This window comes from Rhinolophus hipposideros, assembly GCF_964194185.1.
Source record: "Rhinolophus hipposideros genome assembly, chromosome: 21".
Classification (NCBI taxonomy): domain Eukaryota; kingdom Metazoa; phylum Chordata; class Mammalia; order Chiroptera; family Rhinolophidae; genus Rhinolophus; species Rhinolophus hipposideros.
The window spans coordinates 21,660,666-21,684,539 of record NC_138067.1 but is presented as its reverse complement, the minus strand read 5'-3'; the positions used below and the strand labels follow the sequence as shown (position 1 = coordinate 21,684,539).

The 23,874-nt window shown below is 53.2% G+C and overlaps 1 protein-coding gene across 1 annotated transcript in view; it reads right to left on the bottom strand.

Annotated features, from left to right (window-relative positions):
- The window catches only part of VAC14 (VAC14 component of PIKFYVE complex), a 93,798-nt gene that overhangs the window by 45,854 nt on the left and 24,070 nt on the right, over positions 1-23,874 (bottom strand). Inside the window, exons 10-13 of the mRNA XM_081032908.1 lie at positions 23,732-23,795; positions 16,824-16,968; positions 16,499-16,564; positions 2,722-2,878 (exon numbers count right to left, since the gene is read on the bottom strand). Coding sequence (XP_080889034.1) covers positions 2,722-2,878; positions 16,499-16,564; positions 16,824-16,968; positions 23,732-23,795 — 432 coding nt within the window. The remainder of the gene's footprint in view (positions 1-2,721; positions 2,879-16,498; positions 16,565-16,823; positions 16,969-23,731; positions 23,796-23,874) is intronic.

Sequence of the window (23,874 nt, the reverse complement as noted above, 5' to 3'; positions counted from 1 at the left end):
GCATGGTTAGGTCAACACAGCAGCTACCCTACTGCTGCATGAAATCTGCACCAGCTGAGTTTACAGACCCAACACACTGGTGGGGCCATTTGGTTTCCTACAAACACCACCGAATTCATCTTTGCTAGGCTCCCTGCCTCCTTGGCTTTCCAGAAAATCCTTTTACAGGGGTTGGGTGAGGGAATCTACCCTAAAGGGACATAGCACTGCAGTCTGTAAGTTCTCAGAGCTGTGCCCTGGAGAGCCAGAGGAAAGCAGAATCCAAACAGGAAGAGGGTTTGGCTCTGCAGCCGTTGTCCACATGTACAGCTAGATGGAAACACACAGAATGACCCCCTTGCTTGCATGCCTGAGAAGTAATGTGACAGAGCAGCCCGCAGAGGAATGCGTGCACACTTCCTGCATGCTTTCCGACCTAGCAGCCACCCTCGACAACCTCGGTGCCTGGTACGTGCCCTCCCCAAGGCAGCTAAGGACCAGCTCTGGCTTCCCATGCTGTTCTATTACTGGTATGAGCTTGACCTTGACCTTTTAAAATTAGACTCATTTGAAAAATCTGGTGCCAGCTGTGGACACACAAGCATGCGTGGTTCCCACATTCCTTAAAGTACACACGTGGAGTCTCAGGCTAAGCGCGTGGCGCTCAGCGCTGTGAATCCTTGAATCAAGAAGCATTACTGGCTGCAGGCTTTTCTTTGTTCTTTCCAGGATGTAATTTCTTCCCATCTGGCAGACTTGGTTTTTTCTACGAATTCAGGGTGAGTCCCTGGCTGATGTGAGCCAGTCTGACAGCCTTGGTGAGCTGGGGCAAGTCTTCACTGCCTCAGCCTCGTTAGTGGCCCACCCATCTTGGTGGGGCCAGGAGCTGGGGTGCAGAGTGCTTTACCATCCACGTATCCCCCAGGCCTTGTTGCCAATCAGCTGAAAGGGCCTGCTTCTGTAGGGAGCCCTTGGCCCCGTCCAGAAGACCTGGGCTGCCCGCAGCCATTTTTCTATCCCATCCCCCACTAGCTGGTAAGCATTTCACTCATCCGCGTCTTTGTGCCCAGGAAGGAGAGAAAAGCCACTTTATAGACAGAGGAACAGATCAGCACCCTGGGAGACAAGGCGTCCTTTCCCTCCCCCGCCTGGGGCTGTGCTGCCTCAGCTCTTTGCTTCTCCCACTGGGGAGACATGCTCCAACCAGGGCATCTGAGGGGCAGACTGCGCCTCATCTCAGGAGGCCCTGGCAGGTACCTCATCTTGGCTGCGGTCGCCCTCTTCCAGTCAGGTCTCACGGCCACCCAGTTCCTGGCCCCCTTCTCTAAGGAACAGCCTTCTGCTCCTCACCCTTCTCAGCAGGGGCCTACCCCCACATGAAGGCTTGGCCCCACACTCCACCTGTGGCATTCCTGCCACCCATCCGGAGGACTTCAGGTTGACGGCCAAGGGCTGCGTTGCGGACATGAATGGAGAATGCAGTTCTGGGCTGTGGGAAAGAGGGTGGGAACCTCAGCAGGGGTCCCGGGTCAGGAAGTGGGAGCCTCCCTGACTATGGCCTCTGGTTGCCCAGAGGAAACTGGGCTTGTTGGCAAGGAAACCACTGCATCCTGGGGAAACAAGAGAAGGAAGCTGGGCTGCTGCTAGAGCCCCTTACTCCTCCCTTGCTTCAGTCAGAAACAGCTGGAAACTTGGGACTAGCTGCAAGCAGAATGCGTGCAGTGGTGTGGACTAAAGCCTGGGGTCCTACATGATACCCTGCGGCAAGGGCCAGGGTGGGGCTGGACTTCAAGTTCACGGGGGAGACGTCTTCAATGCACTGGCCTTCTATGACGACTTCGCAGTCTTGGGGTGCAGTCAGGCCTGCAGTCAGGGTTCCGGTGGCTCCAGTGAGCAGGTGTTTGCAGGTGTTTTCCAGGACCAGCCTGGGAGGCCTGCAGGTGGGAGGCTGCTGCTGAAAGGCCCCAGATCTATTTGACGTCTGGCTTCTGTATCAGAAAAGCTGTCTAGGGCCTGTGCCTGGATGTCAAGAGCTGCTCAGGGGACAAAGAGACTCCAGGCAAACACCCAAGATTCTCTGGGTACTTTCCTATTGACTTGCATCCCTGGGCATTTTTCAGGATGGTGTCGTTGGAGGGAACTGGCATCTGCCTGGGAGGGAGGTGCTGGAAGTCGCACTGGCCTGGGAGCAGGGCCGTCTGACGTCTAGAAGGAGCCCGAAGGGTGACCATCAGGAATGCCACGCCACCTTCACGGCCAAGGAAACATCCTGTTTGAATTATGCTGTCTTTTGCCTGGGCTGCCTGCCATGTTGAGAGCTATTTTTAGTTTCTTGGTGAGGAAGGAAATGGCTGCCTAGTCTTCCACCTGTGAGACTTGACTCCAAAGCCCCTTGATTCCTGACTGGTGAGACGCTGCCCCCAGGAAAGAGACAATCAGCTGATTCAGATGGTTTTATACTTAGCCAATGGCTCAAAAGGATGAACCAGTGCAGGAAGATGAGGAAAAAGGGATACGAGGGTTTCTCACTGGGGTGACGGGGCTGCGAGAGTGTGTGAGCTAGGAGGCAGCAGCACGGCGAGGTCCACTTGCCTCTTGGAGAGTGGCAGACCACTAACCTGTCACACTCTGGCAGAACTCAGGGCTCAAGAGTGACAGCCCCAAGGATAGCCCAGCCTAGGATGAGACCGAGCACTAGCATTCCCAGGTCCGTGAGGCTGGACTCGTCAGGGGATTACTTACCAGGAGGGGTCAGTAGGCCGCCTCTGCCAGCGGTGGGCACCTGAAGCTCTGAGTGGCTGACCCGGAAGTCAGGGCCATCGAGGGGGCTTGGGTCATCCGTTTGGCCTGCAGGGGAGGAAGCAATTTCTGCCAACACCTCCAGATCCTTCAGGATAACCTAGGCAAGAAAAGCAGATGATGACGGACAAGCACCTCCACAGGCAGCTGTGGATGTTACTCCAAACATTTATCGATTGATAGACGGAGAACAGAATGTGGCGTATCCACTCCAGGAAGTGACTTGGCAACAGTAAGGAATGAAGGTCTGATACCTGCTACAACACGGATGACCACTGACAACTTCCGCACAGTGAAAGAAGCCAGATGCACTATGTGAAATGTCCAGAATAGGTAAATCCATAGACAGAAAGTAGATTAGTGGGTGCCAGAGGCTGGGGGGAAGGAGACACGGGGTGACTGCTAATGGCTACAGGGTTTCTTTTTGGGGTGATGAACACGCTCTGTAATTAGGGGTGAAGGAGGCACCACCACATGAACACACTAAAACCCACTGACTTGCTTGTATACTTTAAAAGGGTGAATGATATGTGAACTGTACCTAAAAAAAAAAGTCAAGTTAAAATCCCCAACTGGCACCCTAATTCCCAATCCCGTGGTACTCAAGAGCAATCTGCTTCTTGCTCTGCCCATGGCCTCGCTGACCTCCCACAATCTCACCTGGTTTGGACTCCCAGGAGAGCTGAAGGGCTCAAGGAGGCGACCTGTGTCTTCACATCTCTTGTCAGCCCCACTACACCCCTAAACCGCAGGCTTTTCCTCTCAGGCCTGGCTGTGCAGGTGTACAAGGGCACTCGTCCTCCAGGCAGCCAGTGAGAAAGTACGAGGGAGCTGGGGCCAGGCCACACTCAGCTTGATCCCGTCCCCACAAGGGCTACAATGACCCACACCACGTTTCCGATGGGTGCTGCTTTCCCAGTCAGAAAAGACGCTTAGGAAGCAGCAGCAGCACCTGAGAGGCTTGGCCCCTGCGAAATGTCCCCAACCTCTGCGTGGCCCCAGGGCCAGGCTGCAAGAGAAGGGGGAGGCCAGAGAAGGAACCTGTCCTTGCCCCCAGCCAGCCAGAATTCATGCCTTCACTTGTTGTCTCACCTTACACACAGTCACCTGCTCAAGTTAACAGGAGTCCATTTCAAACCCCAACTGGAGCACCAGTTAATTTCAGCCACACAACCCCTCTTCCGCAGCAGCTACTGAGCACCGGCTGTGGGTTGGAGGAGATGCAAAGCCGAACAGGACAGGACTCTGAAGAGGTCACAGACTTGCCGGAAGTGCAACGGCAGCCAGCAACTTGGCCTGAGGGGAATGGAGTGCTTCGGAAGTACCTGGGCCTCAGTTTCCTCATATGTGCAAGGCTGTCGTGAAGAGTATAGTTGACACTTGATGCATCTCTTGTGTTACGAGACTTTGGGCACCACAGCAGAAAATGGTCAGCAGCCCTGGAGTCGGGATGGGGCAGGGGCAGTGGTGCCCACATGGAGGGCTCAGACTTCATTCCCCACGAAGAGAATCTGCACCGCCCATCTCTATTCCACCTCCTCCCACCCTACTGGAGAGCACAGCCAGCAAAGCTGCATATTTTACTTTCTGAATTCTTATTTTAGAAAGTTTAACACCAAATGGCAAATGAATGCAAATTACACTTCAATTGCACAATTAAAGCTGGAAATGTTGTCTACAGGTTCCTACAGTAATCCCAGCCACTCCTCCTGTGCTTACGTATCAAAAGAATTGTCTCCAGTCCCCAGGGGCTGGCAAAAAGCCCAAAGACAGACAGCCTTGCTGGGGGCAACACCACATGTACTTGTGTGTGTACACACACATACACACGCACACACACTGTGCCTTCCAATCCCTCAGAGTAGGATTGGGAGAATAGCACCACAATCTCTGGCCTCCTACAGGCAAGGAGGAGTCGGGGCTGCCAAAATGGAGGGCAAGGAATGGCCTGAAGAGGGGAATGCGGAGCTTGTGGAGTGCCACTTGGGGGCTCCGAGGTGGCTCTGACATCCAGACTCCTGTGCCCATCAAGTACAGCTGAGCAGCAAACCCCACTCAGTCCAGCCTGGGGAGCGTCGAGAAGTCCCCTTGGGAGGGAAGGCCATAGGAGGCAATGTCAACAGGGGCCTGGGACAGGGCAACAGAGGGGCAGCCGTCCAGCTGGACCTGGATTTGAGTCTCTGTGCCAGGGTTTTAGTGCTCCACCCCCTGGAGAACCCATAGCTGTTGGCCTGTGGACAGGATGCTCTGGGACAAGGACACAGCGACCTCAGCAGCCTTGCTTACGGGGCACCTGCTCAAGGACTAGACGAAAGGCCCTGAGCTATAGATGCGCTTCTTGGCCTCTAGAAGCTGTGCTAGTCCTCCCTCCAACGAGCAGGCTGCCCTGTAATCCTGGCTCCGAGAATGGGAAAGGCTCAAAGTAGGGGGAAGCCACGCCAATTAGTATGCACTGCACAGCTTTTTGCAAAATGAATATAAAACACTTGTGCTTTCTTTTTGTGTGAGAGAAAGAAGGGGGGAAAGAGAGGGAGGGAGGAAGGTTACAAGAAAGCAATATTCTGCAGGAGCAGGAGCGCCTGCCGTTACCACGGCAACGGACTGGGGGTGGGGAAGACACATCAGCTGGTCCCTCATCCTGGAGTGGAGTGAGCTGGCCATCTTGGAGTGAAAAGGTCGGTGGCGACAGGGTGTGGAAAACATCTGACAAAGCAATTCTGAGGGGAAGGCCACAGGGGTGAGCGGGAGCGGGCCTCATACCCTCTATGGCTTGGGGAGCAAACACAAGGAAGCTGGGGGATTCCTGAGAAAGCCATTCCTTCTAGGCTGGGACTAGACACCAGCAAAGGGCATCTTTCAGTGTGGGAGGGGAATCATATGGATGGGGCCACTGCATTCCAGCAAGCCAGGGACAGTCTCTCTGGGATGGCAGCTGTTTCCCTTCCTTCTTTCAATGGTCCATCCAGGCACGCTCTGTCCCAACATCTGGTCCACAGACTAGTCCTGGAAAACCCCTTGTGGCAGGAACTCCCTTTTCTCTGTCCCTGAGGTGCTACGGGCCACTCCTTCACCACCTGGGAACAGCTGGAGACCCAGAGCTGTGCAAGGCCACGTCCCTAGGCTGGGAGGCCTGTCCTTGCCTCCCACCAGGACTCCTGACCAGGAAGTCCCAGGGCGAGGCATCAGCAGATACTGAATAAATACTTGCTGATCTACAGTGCCAGGCAGGAAATGGAAGATGGATGGTTTCGAATAGCTTCGGCCAACGGGATGGATGGAGAGGCCGCCCCCTTCACTCTACCCACTTATCTCTAAGAAACTTTTGTCAAAAGTTTGGCTAGGCTACTGGTCAGCTGATTAGGCTCCAGATGTCCACTGGCTCAGCCTTCCATGCCTGAGAGAAGCAAAGGAAATCCCCGAGCTGGGCCCTCTCCAGTCCCAGCCAGGGGGAAGCTGCAAAAGGGTTTCCAAGGGACACACTAGGTGCTGGCAGGAGAGGTGAATTCAGGCTAAAGGTCCTGGAGGCTGCAGTCTGGCCCAAGGGGGCCGCTGCCAGGGGCTACCTGATGCCTCCTCCCAGAGCAGTGGGGCCGTGGAGGAGATGTGCTGGAGAGCAGGGTCAGGTTGGGCTGCTCCTAACTCTTGGGAAGTGGAACTGAGAGTAAGTGCGGAGGGACCGAAGTCAGGCTTCCACAGAAGCTGGGAGGCCTTCCGCTCCCTTTACAAGGGCGATAGCCCAGTGGATCGGGCTCTTGGTCCTCAACCACACACAGAATGGCTCCTGTGGCTGGTGGAATGGGTCAGAGAACAGACCCTCGGAGGTCAGGCTATCATCCCAGGACGAGTCCCCTGGGGGAGCTGAGGGAAGGCCACAGGGACGGTCGCAGGCCCCACTTGCACACAGACGAAACGGCCTGGGAAGGGGTAACATTCTCAGGGTCAGAGCAGGCCTGAGAGGGCGGCTCCCATAGCCCTGCCTTCTGCAACCAGCAAGGAAAGCACTGCCAAAAAGCACACTTAAATTTAGGGCTGGGAGAGAAGGATCACATAGGCTTCGACCTATTTTTTTTCTCATTGAGAAAGCCACCTTGATTAAAAATTGTTTGTTTCAGTAAAGCAAAAAGAACTTAAAAAAAAAAGATTATATCTTGGTTTGTGTTGCCTGACTTTGAAGGCATGTCCTTAGGGATCAGGACTCTTTCTTTTCTTTTTTCTTTTTAAATAAACTTTGAAATCCTTACCTAAGTGCCTAGTTCTGCACCATATATGCAAAAATATGCAAAAGGCTCACACCTAATTCTTACTGTTAAGTTCCACTAACATAATGTGGGTACTGGCAGCTTAAAACACTGCAGTCACCATCCCTCTGGGTGTAGAGAAGAGAAAGGCCAGCCTGGGGCAAGACAACTTGGGAGTCCGAACCCCTAGGTCCCCTTCCCTCCCACCCCCAGGGTCTCCTTCCTGCTGATGCCAACCATTGCTCATTTGCATCATGCCAGACCCCTCACCAAGAGGGTGCACTCTCAGCATTATAAATTCCCCCCATAAGCTAGGCAGGGAATGGGGAAAAGCCTGCTGTGCTGAGGGCAGCAGGGGAGCAGCACACACACCGTTACAGCGGTTACCAGGCGATGGGGGGGGGGCAGCTGTCTCCAGGGCAACCAGGAGAGCAGCACAGGCTCCCTGGTCTCCTGCTTGCCTTCAGGTCTCTGCTTAATCCCAAGCTACATGGAGCTCTGGCTGAGGAGGCAGGCAGGCTCTTCTCCAGGCCCAGTTTCCTGTCTGCTCCAGCTGGGCCAGGTGCCAGCCGGGGAGGGCCCAGGAGCGTGGGGAAGGCCCGAGTGGGATCAGTTCACCATCCACCCCCCCATCCTACTTGTTCACTTTCTCACAAAATGTCTGAGTGCCTGCTATGTGCTAGACTCAGCCTCTGTCCCATAGAGTGTGACCAGGGGACTAACGACACAGATGGGGACATGGCCAGCCCTGACGTGCAGGATGAGTGTGTGTACGTGTGTGTGTGTGTGTATGAGTGAGACAAATAAGGTTTCATGGAGTATCTCAGCCGAGCTCTTGACCAGTTGCTTCACTTCTCTGAGTCTCGGTTTCCTCTTAGGTAAAGTGGGGGACCCCACAGAACCTCCCCTTGAGGGGATGTGCTGGAGATGAACTAAGATCATGCAATTCAGTGATGCCCAGCACAGGATCTGGTGTGGAGCAGGTGAGTGTTAGGCGGTAGCTCTTCCTATCAGCAGTGGGGAGACGGGGCGTCCTCAGCGTCACCAAAACAACCTGCCCTGACCATGGGCCTCGTCAACTGCCAACAGGAAGCTGTCAGGGAAATTCAGCTGATTCCATCTGTGGTCATCTCCAGAGGAGGAAAAAGCAACACACATCTTGGTAGAATTTCCGACTTCTAAAGATGCCATGAGCACTCAGTAGGGTGCAAGGTGAAAACAGGAGGCCCTGGCCTGGCCACCACCCTGAGGCCTACGGAGAGAGGGCATAAGGCTGAGAGCTAGGGGCAGGGCCTGTCGTCTTCCGAGAGGATCTTATGCTGGTCTGTACCCACAGTTCTCAACCAGAGATGGGCATGAAAATCTGACCGAGGAGCTTGTGGAAAATACCGGTGCCCAGGCATCGAGGCCCCACCTGAGCGAACAATCAGGAAGTCTGAACTGAGGCCCAAGCAGCTGGGTTTTCAAAAGCTCCCGAGCGTCCTGACGGTAGCCCTGGTTTGGATGGCTCTGTTGTAGGGCTTCCGTCCAGCTCCCCTTTGTGGAATCCCTCATGCAGATGGGCCCTACTTGGGAAAAGGCAGCCCCCCCTCTTCCTACCCTTTTCAGTGCCACCTCTGCCTTCACCAGAAGCCGGGTGGGCCAGGCAGCACGCACCCCCAGTACACCCACTTACTCTAGTGACTGTGCTGCTTCTGGGTCCTTACTTGCTCAGGAGTGGGAGGAATTCAGACAGAGATAAATACTCCCGGCACACAAACCTGCCTTCCCCAGACTGGATGCCACCAGGCCAACAGCATGATTGTGGGTCCCCCATTTATTTGAGGGTGGCTGAGGTGGGTAACTGAAAGCACAAAGTACAGAAACATGAAAGAATGAGAGTGAGCATAGGACCTCTTGCCAGGAGCGATTCTGGGACTGTTAACCACTGGTCCCCCTTCCTCCCTGCCAAGGGCTCTTTTCAGAAGACCAAAGTCCTCCCAGGACCCCTAGCGGTGACTGCCGGTGCCTGTGCTGGCTGTCCCCAGGGACTCTGACCGCCTATTACCATGCTGCAGGTCAGCCATAGGGAGAGCTGAGTGGCCAAGTGTCCCAGGTCTTTGGTAGGACCCCAGGAGAGCTGCAGGAGTAAAGGGTCCATACCTCTCTGGTTCGGGATATCCATGCTGGGCCCTGCTTGTTTCCCCACTGGGCTGGGCCCCTGACAAGAGGAACCAAGTTCTGGGCTTTGATATCTACCCCTCGGGTCTCTGGGCTGGCATCTGACCCCATCGTACCATCTGACTGTAAAGAAATCTTCGGAATTGAAGAGTTGTTTTGGTTTGCTTCGGAGAGTGGATGGAATGAAAATTGGAATGAAATAAAAACTGAGGCAAGGATATGAGAAGGAAAAACAAGTCCCATTCTTCCGGAAGACTGTCCACTTTTGAGCAGGCCACATTAGTATTCTGGGGCGTTGAGTAAGGACCACACAACGTCGGGAAGAACACAATCCAGTCCAATTGAATTTTGGGAAAGAAAACCGAGGTGAGCACATGCCGTGGCCTTGCTGGTCCCACAGAGTGGGGCAGCGTGGGCCAGACGCCTGCCCTCCCGCTCCTTACCCGGCCCACTCCCCACACTGCCCGTCAGTCACCCAGCCACTGGCCCCACTCCTGGCTGGGCCCAGGGCAGCCGCCAGGGCAGATCAGAGCCGAGTGCTCAGAGAAGGTGCCTCCAGAACTGCAGCTCCGGCAAGGACAGAATACCATCAATGCAATGCGAGGGGCTGGCCTGGAGAAAGCAGTCACCCCCAACCCACTGTACCTTTGCCCCACTCTGCGGCGAGGTCAGAACTCGTGTGGGGTTTTAGAAGTTCTGGAATCAGACAGACCTGACTTCTAATTCTGGCTCCTGGTGGTGTGACCTTAGGCAAGACATCTCCTCATGTCTCAATTTCCTTTTATGTCAAACTGGGGAAAATTAAAACAACCCCAGGACTGCCAGCGGACTCGTTAAGACAACAGATACAATGCACTCTGAACTACGCCACAGACATTGGTGTTTGCCCTCCCCTTCTCCCTATCTCCTCACACAGACACGTGGGGTCCGACACACAGCACCCACCATGGTGGAGGGAGGAAGCCAGCAGTGGGGGTGTTAGACGGGTTGTCACCAGTCTCTAAGCTGCCCTCCAATGAAGGGGCTTCTAATGAGATGGAAGCCCTCATTTCTGGGGCCGACACCGAGGTATGGCCACTTTCCAACAGCAGGCCCTTCCTCCTGTCACCATGGAACTCGAGTCAGAAGAGGAACCGATGGGACTCAGTCCTCCCCACTATTCCTCACAGCACGGCTCTCAGGTTCGGGGCACCCCCTAGTGGGACCCCACGCTGAAGTTCCTGTTGTCAATAACTAGGTCCCCTTAAAGCAGAGAGATGAGCCCCTGGGCTCAGCTGACCCACCCGCCAGATCAAAGTGACAAGGGTTCCTCGGGAAAGGGAAAGTCAAGGGAGCATTTACAGGGACTGGGGGGGATGAAAGATGGAGAAGGAGCGGGACACGACAGGACAACACGGCTGTTGCTCCGAGACAGAGGAAGCCAAAGGCAGGCCCACCCCAATGTGCCCTGGGCACTGGGCTCAGGCTGCCGGTCTGCTGTCACAGCACAACCCCGAGCTCTCCTGCTGCCTCTTACACGAGTCTTAGCTTCTGCGCACGCAGCTGGGCCCCCGTGAGCTCTCTCCTCTGAGATGTTTGAGAACCTCTTCGGTTCTTTAGCTCCATTTCTTCTGGGACCTGGACCATGAAAACAAGTGAAATCCTCTCGGAGAGTCAAACACCCCTCCAACACAGCCCTGTCTGTTCTCCCGTGAGCCCCCTGCTGGTGAGGGCTCCAGTGAGTTGATGGGCCAAGTCTTGCACCAAAGAGAAGAGCTGATGAACCCTCTGCTGTCAGGACTCAGCAAAGGCTAGAAGAGCCCTTGAGCTCCCACCCCACGGGTCTGGGTCCTTCTGAGATGTACCAAGGGCTGAGGTCAGGGGAGGCACCAAGTCCCCCCCGGGACACATCACTCCTCCCGTGGTGTACTTCAAGTGCTCTTGTTAGGTGCCCCCAAATCCCTCCTTAGACCTACCTGCACTATCCCAGCCTCCGAGGTCAGGGCTGCATGTCACAGTGGGTGTGCTTGGTGGCGGGGCCATGCTCTCCATGCAGTTAATGGGTTCCTGAGCTGGATACTCTAGCACTGCCATGAACACCGCCCTCACAGTGCTACCTTCTAAGTTTTCTAGAAAGGGGGTTCTCATTCTTTTCTTGTGTTTCTATAGTCACATAAGCTATAAGCTCCTGTCTGTAATTTCTCTTCACAGTTATTCTGAAACTAGAGGCTTCTCCTAGGTTGAGAACCTCTGCTCTAAACACGAAGGAAACCCCAATTCTGAAATGTTGAGCAGAGTCTGGGGAGACTGCGTCTAGAACCCCAGCAGGGCGTGCCCTTCCAGATCTCAGTGGAATCTGAAGGTGTTATTTTTGAGCATGAGTCTGCGGCAGCAAAAGGCCCTGATGCAGGTCCTCTGCCAACGATGCTACCTCTCCTCCTTTCCCTGGACCCAGCTGGGAGCTTTTCCACCTGCAGAGCTGCAAACACAACCTGCGGACAATGGGGTCTTGCTCCCCGCCCGGGGCAGCTCCGACTCAGGGTGCTGGGCGCCTTGGGGACGAGGTGGGAAGGGAAAAAGTACAGAGAGGGCGCTGGTCTTGCTGCCCACTGTCTTCTCCTTGGGTTTTCTAAGACCTAGAGATGGATGATGAGCCCCCAACACCCTGCCCACCTGCACAGTCCCAAAGACAGGCAGGGACCCAGGACAGAGCAGCTGCCATTCCGGCTTTCGCTGCTGAAGCTGAGGCAGGAACCACCTGGGCAACACAGAGCCCACCTTCCCGAATTGAGTGCGTCTCTGCTATTGCGCCCTTCACAGAATTACAAGCATGAGAGGAGCCGGTGTTTACCACTTGTTTACATGTTTTGGGTCCTGTGCTGAGCATTTTAGTCATGATCTCATCTGATCCTCACAACAAACCTGGGAGAGTGGTTCCACTGTTATTCTTGGTTTTTGGATAAGGAAACTCGGCTGAGAGAGGCTAGGTCACTTGCTCAATGCCAACCATTAAGTGGCAGAGCCAGGATGGGACTCTGGGACTGCCTGATTCCAAAGCCCGTGCTCTTCACCGCCAGGCTGCACCGTCACCCAGGGAGAAAAATTACTGGAAAGGGATGCCACTCAAAATCACAGCAAAAACATAAAGTACCATCAGTAAATTTCATCATGAATGAGTAAGACCTACAAAAACCGACCCTAAAGCTTCACAAGACTTATCTAACTGGGATAAGCCTCGCTCCTGGGGGGGGAGAGTTTAACACAGTGAAAAGGCCAACTTCTCCCAAAGAACCTTCAACGACAGATAGGTCGTTCCGATGGGCCAGGATGAAGGCGGGAGCTTTATATTGTCCCTCGAAACAAGAGTCTAGGCGGCAAGTGCAGACATCATTAGCTCCATTTCACAGGGCAGGGGGGTTCGACTCCCTGCCCAAGGTCCATGGCGAAGAGGGGTGAGAGCTGGGATTCAAGCTCAGATCTGGAGGCTGACCGCCTGGGACGCTACATTCAGTCAGAGGGGAACTAGAGGTCCTTCCGGGTCTCTTCTGAGACTGAGTTGTTTTTTTTAAGTTCTACATTCTTGTTCGTTTGTTTTAAACAGTCTTTATTTTTTAGAGCAGTTTTAGGTGCACAGCGATACTGAGGAGGCACAGATTTCCCACCAGCCATGCCCCCGCCCTCCTGCGATACCAACACCCCTGCTGGAGTGGGTGATGAAACTACACTGATGTATGACTTTCATCCAGAGTCCAGGGTTTACATTAGGAGTCACCCCTAGTGTTGTACGTTATACAGGCTTGGACAAGAGTATAGGGACATGTACCCACCATTATACTGAGGATTTAAATCGCAGGGTGGGAGACAGTTGTGCTTGGGAGTGGATGGCAGTGACAAATGACTCCGAGGCCCCTGCTGGGCCAGCCACACCATCAGGAACATGGAGAGGACCCGTCCTCTGGGGCTCATGGGCAGAGCTCACTTGGGCAGCTGCAGGCTCGGGAGGCAGCCAACAACTGGCATCTTCCAGGCAGGGGAGGAAGCGGTCCCATCATCCCACCAGGGTCCAGCAGGAAGCTCCGAGCATGCGCCCCGCATTCCAGGCTGTTGAATCAGGGGTGCATTTTCACTTAAAAACAAGTAATTGGATCTCTAGCTAATGGGAGGATTTCTACTCTGCTGCCAAGAATATCAATTTGACACCTACAAATTCTTTCTGACAAAAGGAATTTTCAGATAAAGTCTGCAAGGAGCAGGTGCTACTGAGCCAACAGCCACTTATCCTCAATAACGGAAAGGCAGAGACAACTGAGGATGCCAGAAGGGTGTGATCTACTGAGCTGTCACAGAGGTGGAACAGGGGAACAATGGCAGACAAAACATCCCCGGGCGGCCACGTGCCAATGGAACTATGGAACGTGGTGGTGGGGCAGAGCCAAGGTTCTCAAGCCGGAAGCCCTGTCCCCCCAGTTCCTGCAGCGTTAACATCTGCACACACTCTGTCCCGAGGCCAGTGGCTCTCACCAAGGGAGAGGAGCATGTGGCTTTATCACAATCATACTAGCAGAGCAAATCACTTGCAACAAGATGAAGAATCAATGTCCCCAATATACAAAGAGCTCCTGGAAATCAATAAGAAAGTGGACAAAGAGTCTGGGGGGGCTGAAGGGAGAGCTTTTTCAGCACACACCCCCCTTTCCACACCAACCAGAACTCTTCTCAAGAACTTGTGGAACATGAGAAGGCGGCCAGAAATGGGGATGATGATACAATGAGACACGAGCTTAACTCCCCAGCTGGTTCTGACGGGGACAGCCAAGGTCACACGTCATGAAACACAGGCATGGTGGGTACATGTTTAAAAGGATCGGCTTTGGAGTCACACAGATCTGGTTTTGAGTTTGCCTCACCACTTCCTAGCTGTGTGCAAGTTACTTAACCTCCCTAGGCTTTAGTTTTCTGAACCGTAAAATGGAAACAGGAACAGTAATTTCCCCACAGGACTGCTGAGGGTTCCTGAGATATTACAAGTGAAGGGTCCGGCACCGTTCCTGGCACAGTAGTAACTTCATACAAGTAAGCTGTCATTAAGAATTATCCAAGACATGAGATAACCTGCGCCTCGAGGCCCCCAGCTTGGATGTAAGGACCTTCGCAAGGGTTGTGGTATCCATTCGTGAACGAGGCTTCACGAGGCCATCGATAGGAAGGGCCCCTCCCCGCCAGTCTGGCTGTGGTCCCCTTTGATTGCGTGGGCTTCGGGGTCTTGAACCCCAGGAAGCTCCGATTTGATATCAGGGGTGTGTTTGGAAATACTGGGAAAACCCAACAAAGAGCATTTTCTAGAGGTCCTAAAAGGAAGCTCCAGGAAAAGAGGGAGTTTGTCTTATTCATGGCTGTATGTCCACTGCCAAGTACATAGTATGCCCTGAAGGGCACCAAGGAAATTGGGCAGGGGACACTTAGGAATGCTTTTGGTGAAGAAGCAGGAGGTGGCAGAATCAGGACTCCCCACTGATTATTAAGGTCCCCAAATCCATCCCCGAGAGATGGGAAAGCAGGGATTCTTCACTCCTATTACAGCAACACCCCTCCCCCTGCAACTGTCCCCCAGAGCAGCTGCAATCCTCTCCCCAGCGGGACGCACACAAGATGTGCCCCAAAGCCCTGACAACATTTGGCGCTTCAGCAAATGGAATTTCCACAGCCGCGACCCGCAAAGAGCTGTTTAATGGACTGCATCTCCTCCTGCTCCCTTTAAATGCACACGCACACAAAACCAATCGCAAGCAAAGAGAGCTGGATGGGATTAAACAACTCAATTTAAAGGACTGAAAACTCAGCTGCTTCCAGTGAAGTCCTAAAGAAATAACCAATCAGCAAAGTTCTTTTCTTCCTTTTTGTATTGAAATGAGGGCTATGACTGTGCAGTGAGTCATTCTCAACTCAGGCAGAACTGGGCCAAGTCCACCTGGGCTCACACTGCAGTGGGTGGTGGGGGAAGGAAAAGAGAGGTGTGTGTGTGTGTGTGTGTGTGTGTGTGTGTGTGTGTGTGCAGGCGGGGTCAAGGGCATATTCCCAAACCATCTGTTTTGGATTTTTCTGGAAATGTACAGTACCTTAGAGGACCTAGAAGCAGATACCTGCTTGTCTGCATCTGTTTTTTTTGTTTTGTTTGCATCTCTTTTCAGCTCAGGTTCAGGATGCAGGACAACTGCCCTGGGCTGTACCCTAGCCTGGTACCAGCCCAGGGAGGACAGAGGTACCTCCCTCCACAGTTAGTTGTGAGCCACATCCCTCTTTCCCCCCAGTCTGCAGCCCGTGTCCATTCCCATGTTCCCACTGAGCAGTGTGTGAGGTCGGTAGATTCACGGACCCACTGCCTCATGGAGGACACAGCTCTGCCCGCACAGTTCCCAGAACCCAGAAGGAAGGAGAAGGGTCAAAGTGCAGCAGTCACATCCGACAGGCAGCCTGGAGCTGCATGGGTAGAGGGATAGGATGTCACCCTGCAAATGGCAACGCCCAGCTCTAACTGCTGCCCCTGAAAAAGAACTCTCCTACCCCAGCTCCACAAATACCATGCTGCCGACAATGGCGAGGGACAAGTTGTACAACTGGAGAGCTACACATGGCAGAAGGACCCAGGGTCCAGCTCTCCCCGCCTTTTGGGGCCAGCCTTCTCACTTGGGGTTACTCCGCTGCCTGGGATCTGGGCCAGCCTCTCGCCTGCACCAGCAGCTCTTGGTGACCCCAACAAAGTGAAATTTAGGGATCCAATTTTAAGCTAGAGGTCAAAATGGAGTTCAATGAAATGAATAATGCAACGAGTGCTTACTGAGCCTCGGCTCAGCATGTGCCCGACACAGCACTTATCATCTTCTGTGGAGCATTTCATTCTTATAATCCCATATGCTGTTACTACCCCACTGAGCATGGAAGGAAACTGAGAAGCAGACTCATGAAGTGACTTGCTCAAGTTCAGGCAATGAAACAGGGCCCGACCTTGCACTTGGCGCCTAACCCACAGCCAAGCCTCCCACTGCCACTCTCCATTGCCTTCCAGAGACCAGTGAGTTCCTGCACAGAATGGTTTCCTTGCAGATGCCCTGACCCAGTGTGCTTTTCAGAAGGGCTGACAGAAGAGTCCTTATTCTGAAAGCCAAGAGCAGTAAACACAGCTTTCCCTCTAAAGGGTGCACCTTACTAGGTATGAGAAATAGGGCAATTTTGGGGTATTGATTTCAGAAAACAAAACAAGCACCTCTCAGCTACGAGATCCCATCAGTTATTGCCAAGGGGAGGCTGGGCAGCATGGCACAGGGGTAGGGGTATGGGGGACCTACCTCATCGGACTCATCCGACAGTGTCTGCAGTAGGATGGGGAAGAGGCTGTCTGTGTGCCGGAACATCTGGAGAGCAGAGAGGCAGGGCACCTGTGAGCTCTCCCTAGCACGGGCAGGATCCCCCACATGGGCCACCGCCCCTCCCCCACAGATGCCAAGGGTTCCTCAAGCACTTGTCACTACTGTACTCGTCAGGGTTTCTCCGGAACAGCAATGGCCCAAACCCTACCAAGCATCCATCATCAGGCCTTCGAAAACCAAGGTGGACCCAGAAATAGCCCCTGGCTAGGAGGGGCCTCCTGGGCCAACGGGCCTGGGGGCTCACCTTGCGGGGAGTCTTGATGTAGAGGTGGTAGAGCCACTTCAGGACAGCGATCCTAGTCATCATCCCGATGGTCATGTCACTGAGGTGGCAGTTCAGAACCTGCACAATCCCATCGAGGTGGAGGGTGACTGGGGCCCTTTCCGTGCTGTGGGCAAGACCAGGCAGGAGCAGAGTTAAAGCCCACCGCGGCGCTCTCCACCAAGCCAGGCAGCACCTGGCCGCGCACACTCAGAACACACACCCTGCCCTGCTCTCCTGGGAGCAGCGGGCAGACCACACGCACCCTTGTGGGGCTCAAAGAGGGCTGGTTACTCTCCCTCCTCCCTTTCCAAGGCTGGAGCTGTGACAATCACGCAGGGGGGTGGGGCGGGGGGGGCAGAGGGCTGGGCTGCTGGGCGCCCAGCCACTTGCCCCTTTTTTCCCAGCACTAGCCTGGTTTTTACAGGAGAAAACCTCTCCTCTGTCACTGAGCTGAGCCCTGGGAGACCTTGGGGCTGAAAGGCCAGCGAGCATCTTCAGGACATTATGTCCAGACCCTCTGTGATAAAACCCAACCACCATGCCCAGCAAGTCCAGGGGAAGGCCCTGATAACATCCCTTAAGCCCAACAGGGCCTTCACCGGGCACGAAGAGCCTCTCTCGAGTGGGTCAGGGATCACGGCTTTTTAGCTGTCCTACGCTAGGGCACTTGGCAGTGTTCGGCCCGCTTCAGAAACCTTGAGTTGCCTCTGAAACTGTAACATTCTCATCAGAGTCGGGGGAGTCAGCCTCTGCCTGAGAAATGGAGCTGTGCAGAACGTGCTTTCCTCCAGTGCGGCACAGACTCCCGGCTATCCTGGCCGAAGCCTTGTTGGTCTCAGGCAGAGCAAAGTCCTGCTGGGCAGCCCCAAGTAACTTGGGTGCTGCTGAGACACTGACAGCTCTCTGCCCAAAGGAGGGCCCAGGCAGAGGCTGGAGATTTTGGGGATGGGGATGGCATGGGCAGAGAACCTGCGGCTGTCAGGGAGGGGCTGTCTTCCTACCAACACATCACACTGTGTTTGCCCAAAGGTGCCATGGCAGGTGTCAACCAGGGCTGCATTTCCCGATGACCAGGCCAGGTGCTTCAGCTGCCACCTGCACAAAACAGTCTTTCGTGGTATTTCCAGGCTGCTCAATTATTTATTTGCATCAGGAACTCAATGCCTGTGCTTTCCTAATTCGCCTGCAGCCTCTCTGAAGCTCATTTGATGTGAATTCCTAAAGGGCATGATTCTGAGCTCTATAAGTGCTGAAGGGAACTGCTATTTAATAAGGTCTGATGATTCCCCATAGTGCTCATTTCGGGGGCAGCAGTGAGCATGACTGTCCTCTGGGAGCCAGAAGGGCTGGGTGTGTGAGGGCCACGGCCCAGCAGTCCTGAACTTCTGGCTGGGGCTGCCGCCACAGAGACTTCCTGGGGAGCCATGGGACTGAAGTTTCTGGGGTCTTCCAAGGATATCCAACATCCATGTTCTTTGGTAGCCTCAGAACGACGGGGAACTAACGCACAGACAGACGAGTCTAGGACAGCGAACATGGGCTCCTGTCACCCTCTCACTCAACTCCTCATGCTCACTGTCCATGGGAAATATCATGTGAGCCATATATGGAGCTTTGTTTTCTGGTTTTATATTAAGAAGTAAAAAGAAACGGGAGACTAATTTTAATGATATATTTTAATTAACCTAACATATACCCCAAATATTATCATTTCAACATATAATCAATATAAATCATTATGAAGATCACCAATAAGATACTTTATATTCATTTTTGTGCCGTGTCTTTGAAAGCCAGTGTGCATTTCATGCCAAGAGCACAGCTCAGATCAGACTAGCCACACTGCATGCACTTGGCAGCCACGTGTGACAGTGGCTACCGCCGTGGACAGCTCTACAGTGGCAGGCTGGCAATACATCTCAGGCTTCCTGAGCCTTTTCTTATCATCTCTGACAATTTCCTAGATACTCCATGTCCTGCCAGGATCTACTTTCAGTCTTATCTCCAAGTCCCTCTTTTCCCCATCCTGCTGGCCTCCTGCAGAGCTTCTTCCGGTGAGCTCCCTTACAGCTCTTCTCCTGGGGCTGGAGAAGCTTGAGCAGCTTACCTATAGCTCAAAGCCTTACCAAAGCGGGAGCTGGAAAGGCAATGAGGAATGAATGGAAACCAACTCCCCACCTGTTCTTCCTAACTCTCTGAACCTGAGGTCAGATCGTGCCATGTTCCTTTCCGCAGCAGGAGCTGCAGGGCGTTCCAGCTACAGCAAGAGGACCCCATGCCTGGCAGCCACTCACTGCCACATTCTTAGCTGAAACAACCCCCCTGGGAGGAAGGCCTTGTTTGCACTTTCCTGGGGACTCAGAGCTGCACTGGGCTGTTGGGGGGAGGAAGGCAGTGCCAAGCCCAGCTCCCCCAACTCTCCCCTGCCATTCAGGCCCAGTGGTGTGTATGAACCTCAGGCTGAGGGGCAAGGGGAGGACACATGGCTCTGACAACAATGATGATGGCGCTGGTACTGAAAATGACGATAACTCACGTTTCTTGGATAAATACTGTGTCAAGCGCTGTGCTGAGCTCTGCACCTGCAGAGCCTCATTGATTTTCCTCAGAGGCCCTATACCAGAAGCATTGTTATTCCCATTCCGGAGACGAGGGAACTGAAGCACAGAGACATTAAGGAACCTGCCCAGGTTACACAGCCAGTAAGTGGTGGAGTGGCAATTTGAATTTAAATAGTCTGAACCAAAAGGTCAAGGGAAGCAGACACACTCAGGGCACCAGGGAGACTGAGCTCAGGGCCAGAGGGAGGACTGCTGATCCCACCCGCCTTTGAGGAGACAGCTCTCAGCTGCTGTGTGCTAGGCTCAGTGGGGAGTCAGGACTCTGGGAACTTCCTCGAGAGGGCACGCCCTGCATGGCGTGCTCAGCTCCCGAGCTGCTGATGTGGAGCCTGAGATGGGGCACCTTCCGCCCTGGCTTACCTTACCCGGAGAACAGAAGGGAGTTCACTCATACTTCAAAATACATTTCTGCACTGATTCCAAAAAGTCTAGACTAGTCACTCTTGGGGCTTCTGAGCTATTTCAAGGTGTCTGTAAAACCTCATTTTCTCATAAAGCATCTCACAATGAATGTTACACACATATATACTACAATTTCTAAGTGCATGGGGCTACTGTGGCTATTAAAATACCGACTTATTGAATAATGCTTCTGATATTACCGTTAAATAATGATAAATTCCAGTGGTTCTCTCTGGGAGACAGCACATTATTTCTGTAATTTCTAACTCTGTGTATTACTCATATGTCACATCTCTAATCAAATCAGAAGGTAAATCTTAAAAAGCTGTTTCTGACTTCAAATGTGTTTTCTTACAAAAGATTGTTACAACTTTTCTTCAGCAGATGCTAAAATTTGGGAAGCACTGATTTCTAGATCTTTCTGCCTGCCTTACATATAGGGCAGCCAGCCATACCAGAGACCTATACTGAATGTCACTGATGACACCAAGGCCCTCCATCATAGTAGAAGCCTATTCGCATGGCAGTGCCTGACTGGGGCTCCTGTCAGCTGAGTTAGGACAGCTAATAAAGCTTTTGCAACTCTCCAACTACGATTAATAAGGGTTAAAAACATGGGCTTTGTAGTCAGACAGACCAAGCTTTAATTCCAACTTGGTCACTAATTAGCTGAATGACTTTGGGCAAGCCGTTAACCTCTCTGGGCCTGTTTCCTCATTTGTAAAATGTATAGAATAACAAGGTTCTTGTAATAATAATTGTAGCCAGAATGTGTAAAGTGCTTTCTATAGACCAGGCCCCGTTCTAGGCTCTTCACATAGTTCAGTCCATTTAAGCTCCAGGCCCCTATGAAGTTGGTACTACCATCACACCCAGCTGACAGATGAGGGAGCTGAGGCAGGGAGAGGTTAAGCTACTTGTCCCGGGCCACATAGCCAGGCGTGGGAGTCAGGATGTATGCCCAGAAAGGGACCTCCACCACTCAGAGGATTTGCGAGAGAGGAGAACAGCACCAGAGAGACAGAAAGAAAGAGACAGGGAGGGAGGGAGAGATAGAGAGCGCATGCTTCCTCCAGCCCTCTTGCCACCCCCTCCCAGGGAGTCCAGCTTTCAACACACTGAAGGGTGAAAAAACCCAGACTCCTCTGACTGGAGCCCCAGATGTCACCGCAGACCTTCAGTGACCTTATCACCCCCTGCTTATTCAGGTGGCTTTTCCCGGTGCCTACTGTTAACCTTGGGCCTCCTGGAGCTCCCTGAACATCCTGGAAAAGAAGGGGGATGAGGAAGGGAGAAAAAGCTGATGCCCTTGGGTTTACTCAGTTATTCTCCATGTTTAGGTCCAAGGGAGGTAATTTTTAGAAATTTGGGGTGAAAGGATTGGCTTTGAGATTCCCCAAACCCCGGAAGGCACATTCAGAGTTTTGGGTGTATTTGCATTTTTCTAGGAAGAGGGTCCACAACTTCGGTCAGGTCCTCCAAGGGTCAGTGACCACAAGAGGCTCAGGGTCCTCCCCCTTCCTGGCACTTTTCTGCCAGGCAGGGATGCGTTTCTGTCATCACAGGAGCCCCCCATCCAGCTGTTACCCTCTGCTGCCCCGAACTGTGTGTAACTGACAACTGCAGGTGGTGACATGGGCAACAGCACACCTGGAAAATCACAGGGTGGGTTTCATTTCTTGGTGACCTTAGAAGATGCCATCTTGCTCCTCTGGTTCCCCTCCGGTAGCACCAACTAGAGGAAGCAGGCACCCCACCCCACTGTCCTCAGCTGCCATCTCCAGTGGGTGGAGGATCCATCAGTTATGTCCGGATCTCTCGCTCTTCCTGACCCTCCCCACGCCTCCCACTGCCACTTCCATGGAATAGGACAATCCTCTGTAGCCTAGATTATGGTGACAAGTCTGCAACAGGCTTTTCCACTGCTGATTCTGTCCCCCTCCCTCCTCTATCCTTTTCAGGGCTGCCAGGGGTTCTTTTAAATCACAGGTCTGCTCCCTCACTCCCACCTGTAACGCCGGCTCCCACAGCCTTTAGAACAAAAATGCATCTCCTCTGAAGGACACACGAGTCTCCCTGCATCTCTGCCCAGACCTCACCCCTGAGTTCCAGAATCCACTACCCAAACCTGCCCCTGAACTGCTCCTGGGGAGGCTCAGAGCCCCTTGAATACAGCACTTGACAGGCCCACTCACACGTGCCCCTCCTGCCACCCCAGCTTAGGAAATGATACCAGGAGATCCTGATTTGGCTCAAGCCCAAAAATCCAGAAGTTATTCTTTCCTTCATTTCTCTTTTCACTCCATTCCATTCCTCAGCAAATCCTGTCCACTCTACCTTCAAAACAGATCTCAGATCTATCAAACGTCCTCCTCAGCCTGCCACCTTTTCAGTCTGGGAGTTCATCCCTTCTGACCGGTCTGCACTACCTGAGTCCCCCCTCGATCTGCTGACTGCACAGAATCCCCCGACCTCCTGTTCTTCCTCAGCCCTAAAATGGAGGTAACACTACTGACCCCATGGGACTTAAACATCAGCAGAATTTAATGACGTGACACAAAGTATCCGGCACAGGAAGGGCCTAGGAAGCACTCACCTACTGCGTGTTCACAACTGTCCACCACGATTCCTGCCTCGGTTCGGGCACCAGCGCTAGGCCCAACATCCCTGAGTCTCCCATCACAGCAATCACTACCTTTTCTGGTAACTCCCTGGTTACTGCTCTGCCTCCCCGCTAGAGAACCTCAAGGTCAGGGACCACATTCAGGGGCCATATCTGTATCTTGGAACCTGTAGGGTCGAACACGGGCAGGTGTTCTGGAGTGTGTGACAACTAACTGAAAATGAACGAATGAATGTTCACTGGCTTGCTCGGACAATTTGCAAGTGGTCCTAGGGTTAGTCCATATTTATAATCAGTATTTGATTACTTTGAAAACACACACGGGTCTCTAGAGATAAGAATACATTAAAAAATTATATAAAAGGAGGAAAGATCCTAAGGGTCTGGGGAGAAGAGAGCCTCTTGCGGTTGAGTGTACATTTTCTCTTCATGAGTGACTGGTCCCCAGGGCTGAGCTCCAAGGGAAGAAACCCCTTGTAGAATTGCCATCCATTCCGGCCCCACAGGTGCCAATTCCGTTCAAAGAAAAAGAGAGATGGGGCACATGCAGGGGACTCGGACAAGGACAGCATGACAATTCCCTCCCTAGGAGAATGCCATCACCCTGCAGTGTGTGGAGGGGGCTGGCAAGGAAGGGAATGGCTGCGATGCTTGGCCTGCACTGCCCCCCTGTGGAAGGCTGCGCTATTACAGCTGACTTGGGCGCCTGTGGGAAGTGGAGACTGTTCTTCCTAACCCTTCCCTTACATGCCTCCTCCATCCCTCTTGCCACCGCTTCCCAGGGAGTCCTGCTTTCAAAACCCTGGAGGGTGGACTGCCCACCGTCCACGCACTCCAGGTCTCACTTAATTCCTGCCTGTAATCTGGGCTGGGCTCGAACAGCGTCCTCGTCAGCCATTCCCCCACGTTACCCTGGACAAGCAAAAGGTACAGGGAAAGGCGTCTGTAAGTGTCGCACTGGAGCCACCGCGTATGCGTATAACTTCTACTTTTACTACTTGTATTTACTGACCTCCAGAAGCTTCTAATCCACCCCTTATCCGCCCTCCAAATGCCATCTGTCCATCAGAACTGGGCTCGCTCAGTGTCCCTCAGACTCCCTCGTCAGGCACCTCCTGTGCTCCATAAGTGGTGGCCCCACGCAGAGTTTGCCTCGGGTCTTTGCTGTAGTCTCGTGCACCCAGGAAAGATCGAGGCTGCTCGCTTTCCACAAACACCTCTGGCTGGAAGAACCCACTTACCCGGCTGGAGAGAAGACACTGATGCCACTACTGAAGCTGGAGTCGCAAGAAGCATCAGGTCCCCCTGGGGAAAGTGAGAAGAATAACACATCATGCTAAAGGCTCTTTAGCCTTTAATGAACAAGATCTTTTATAAACACACA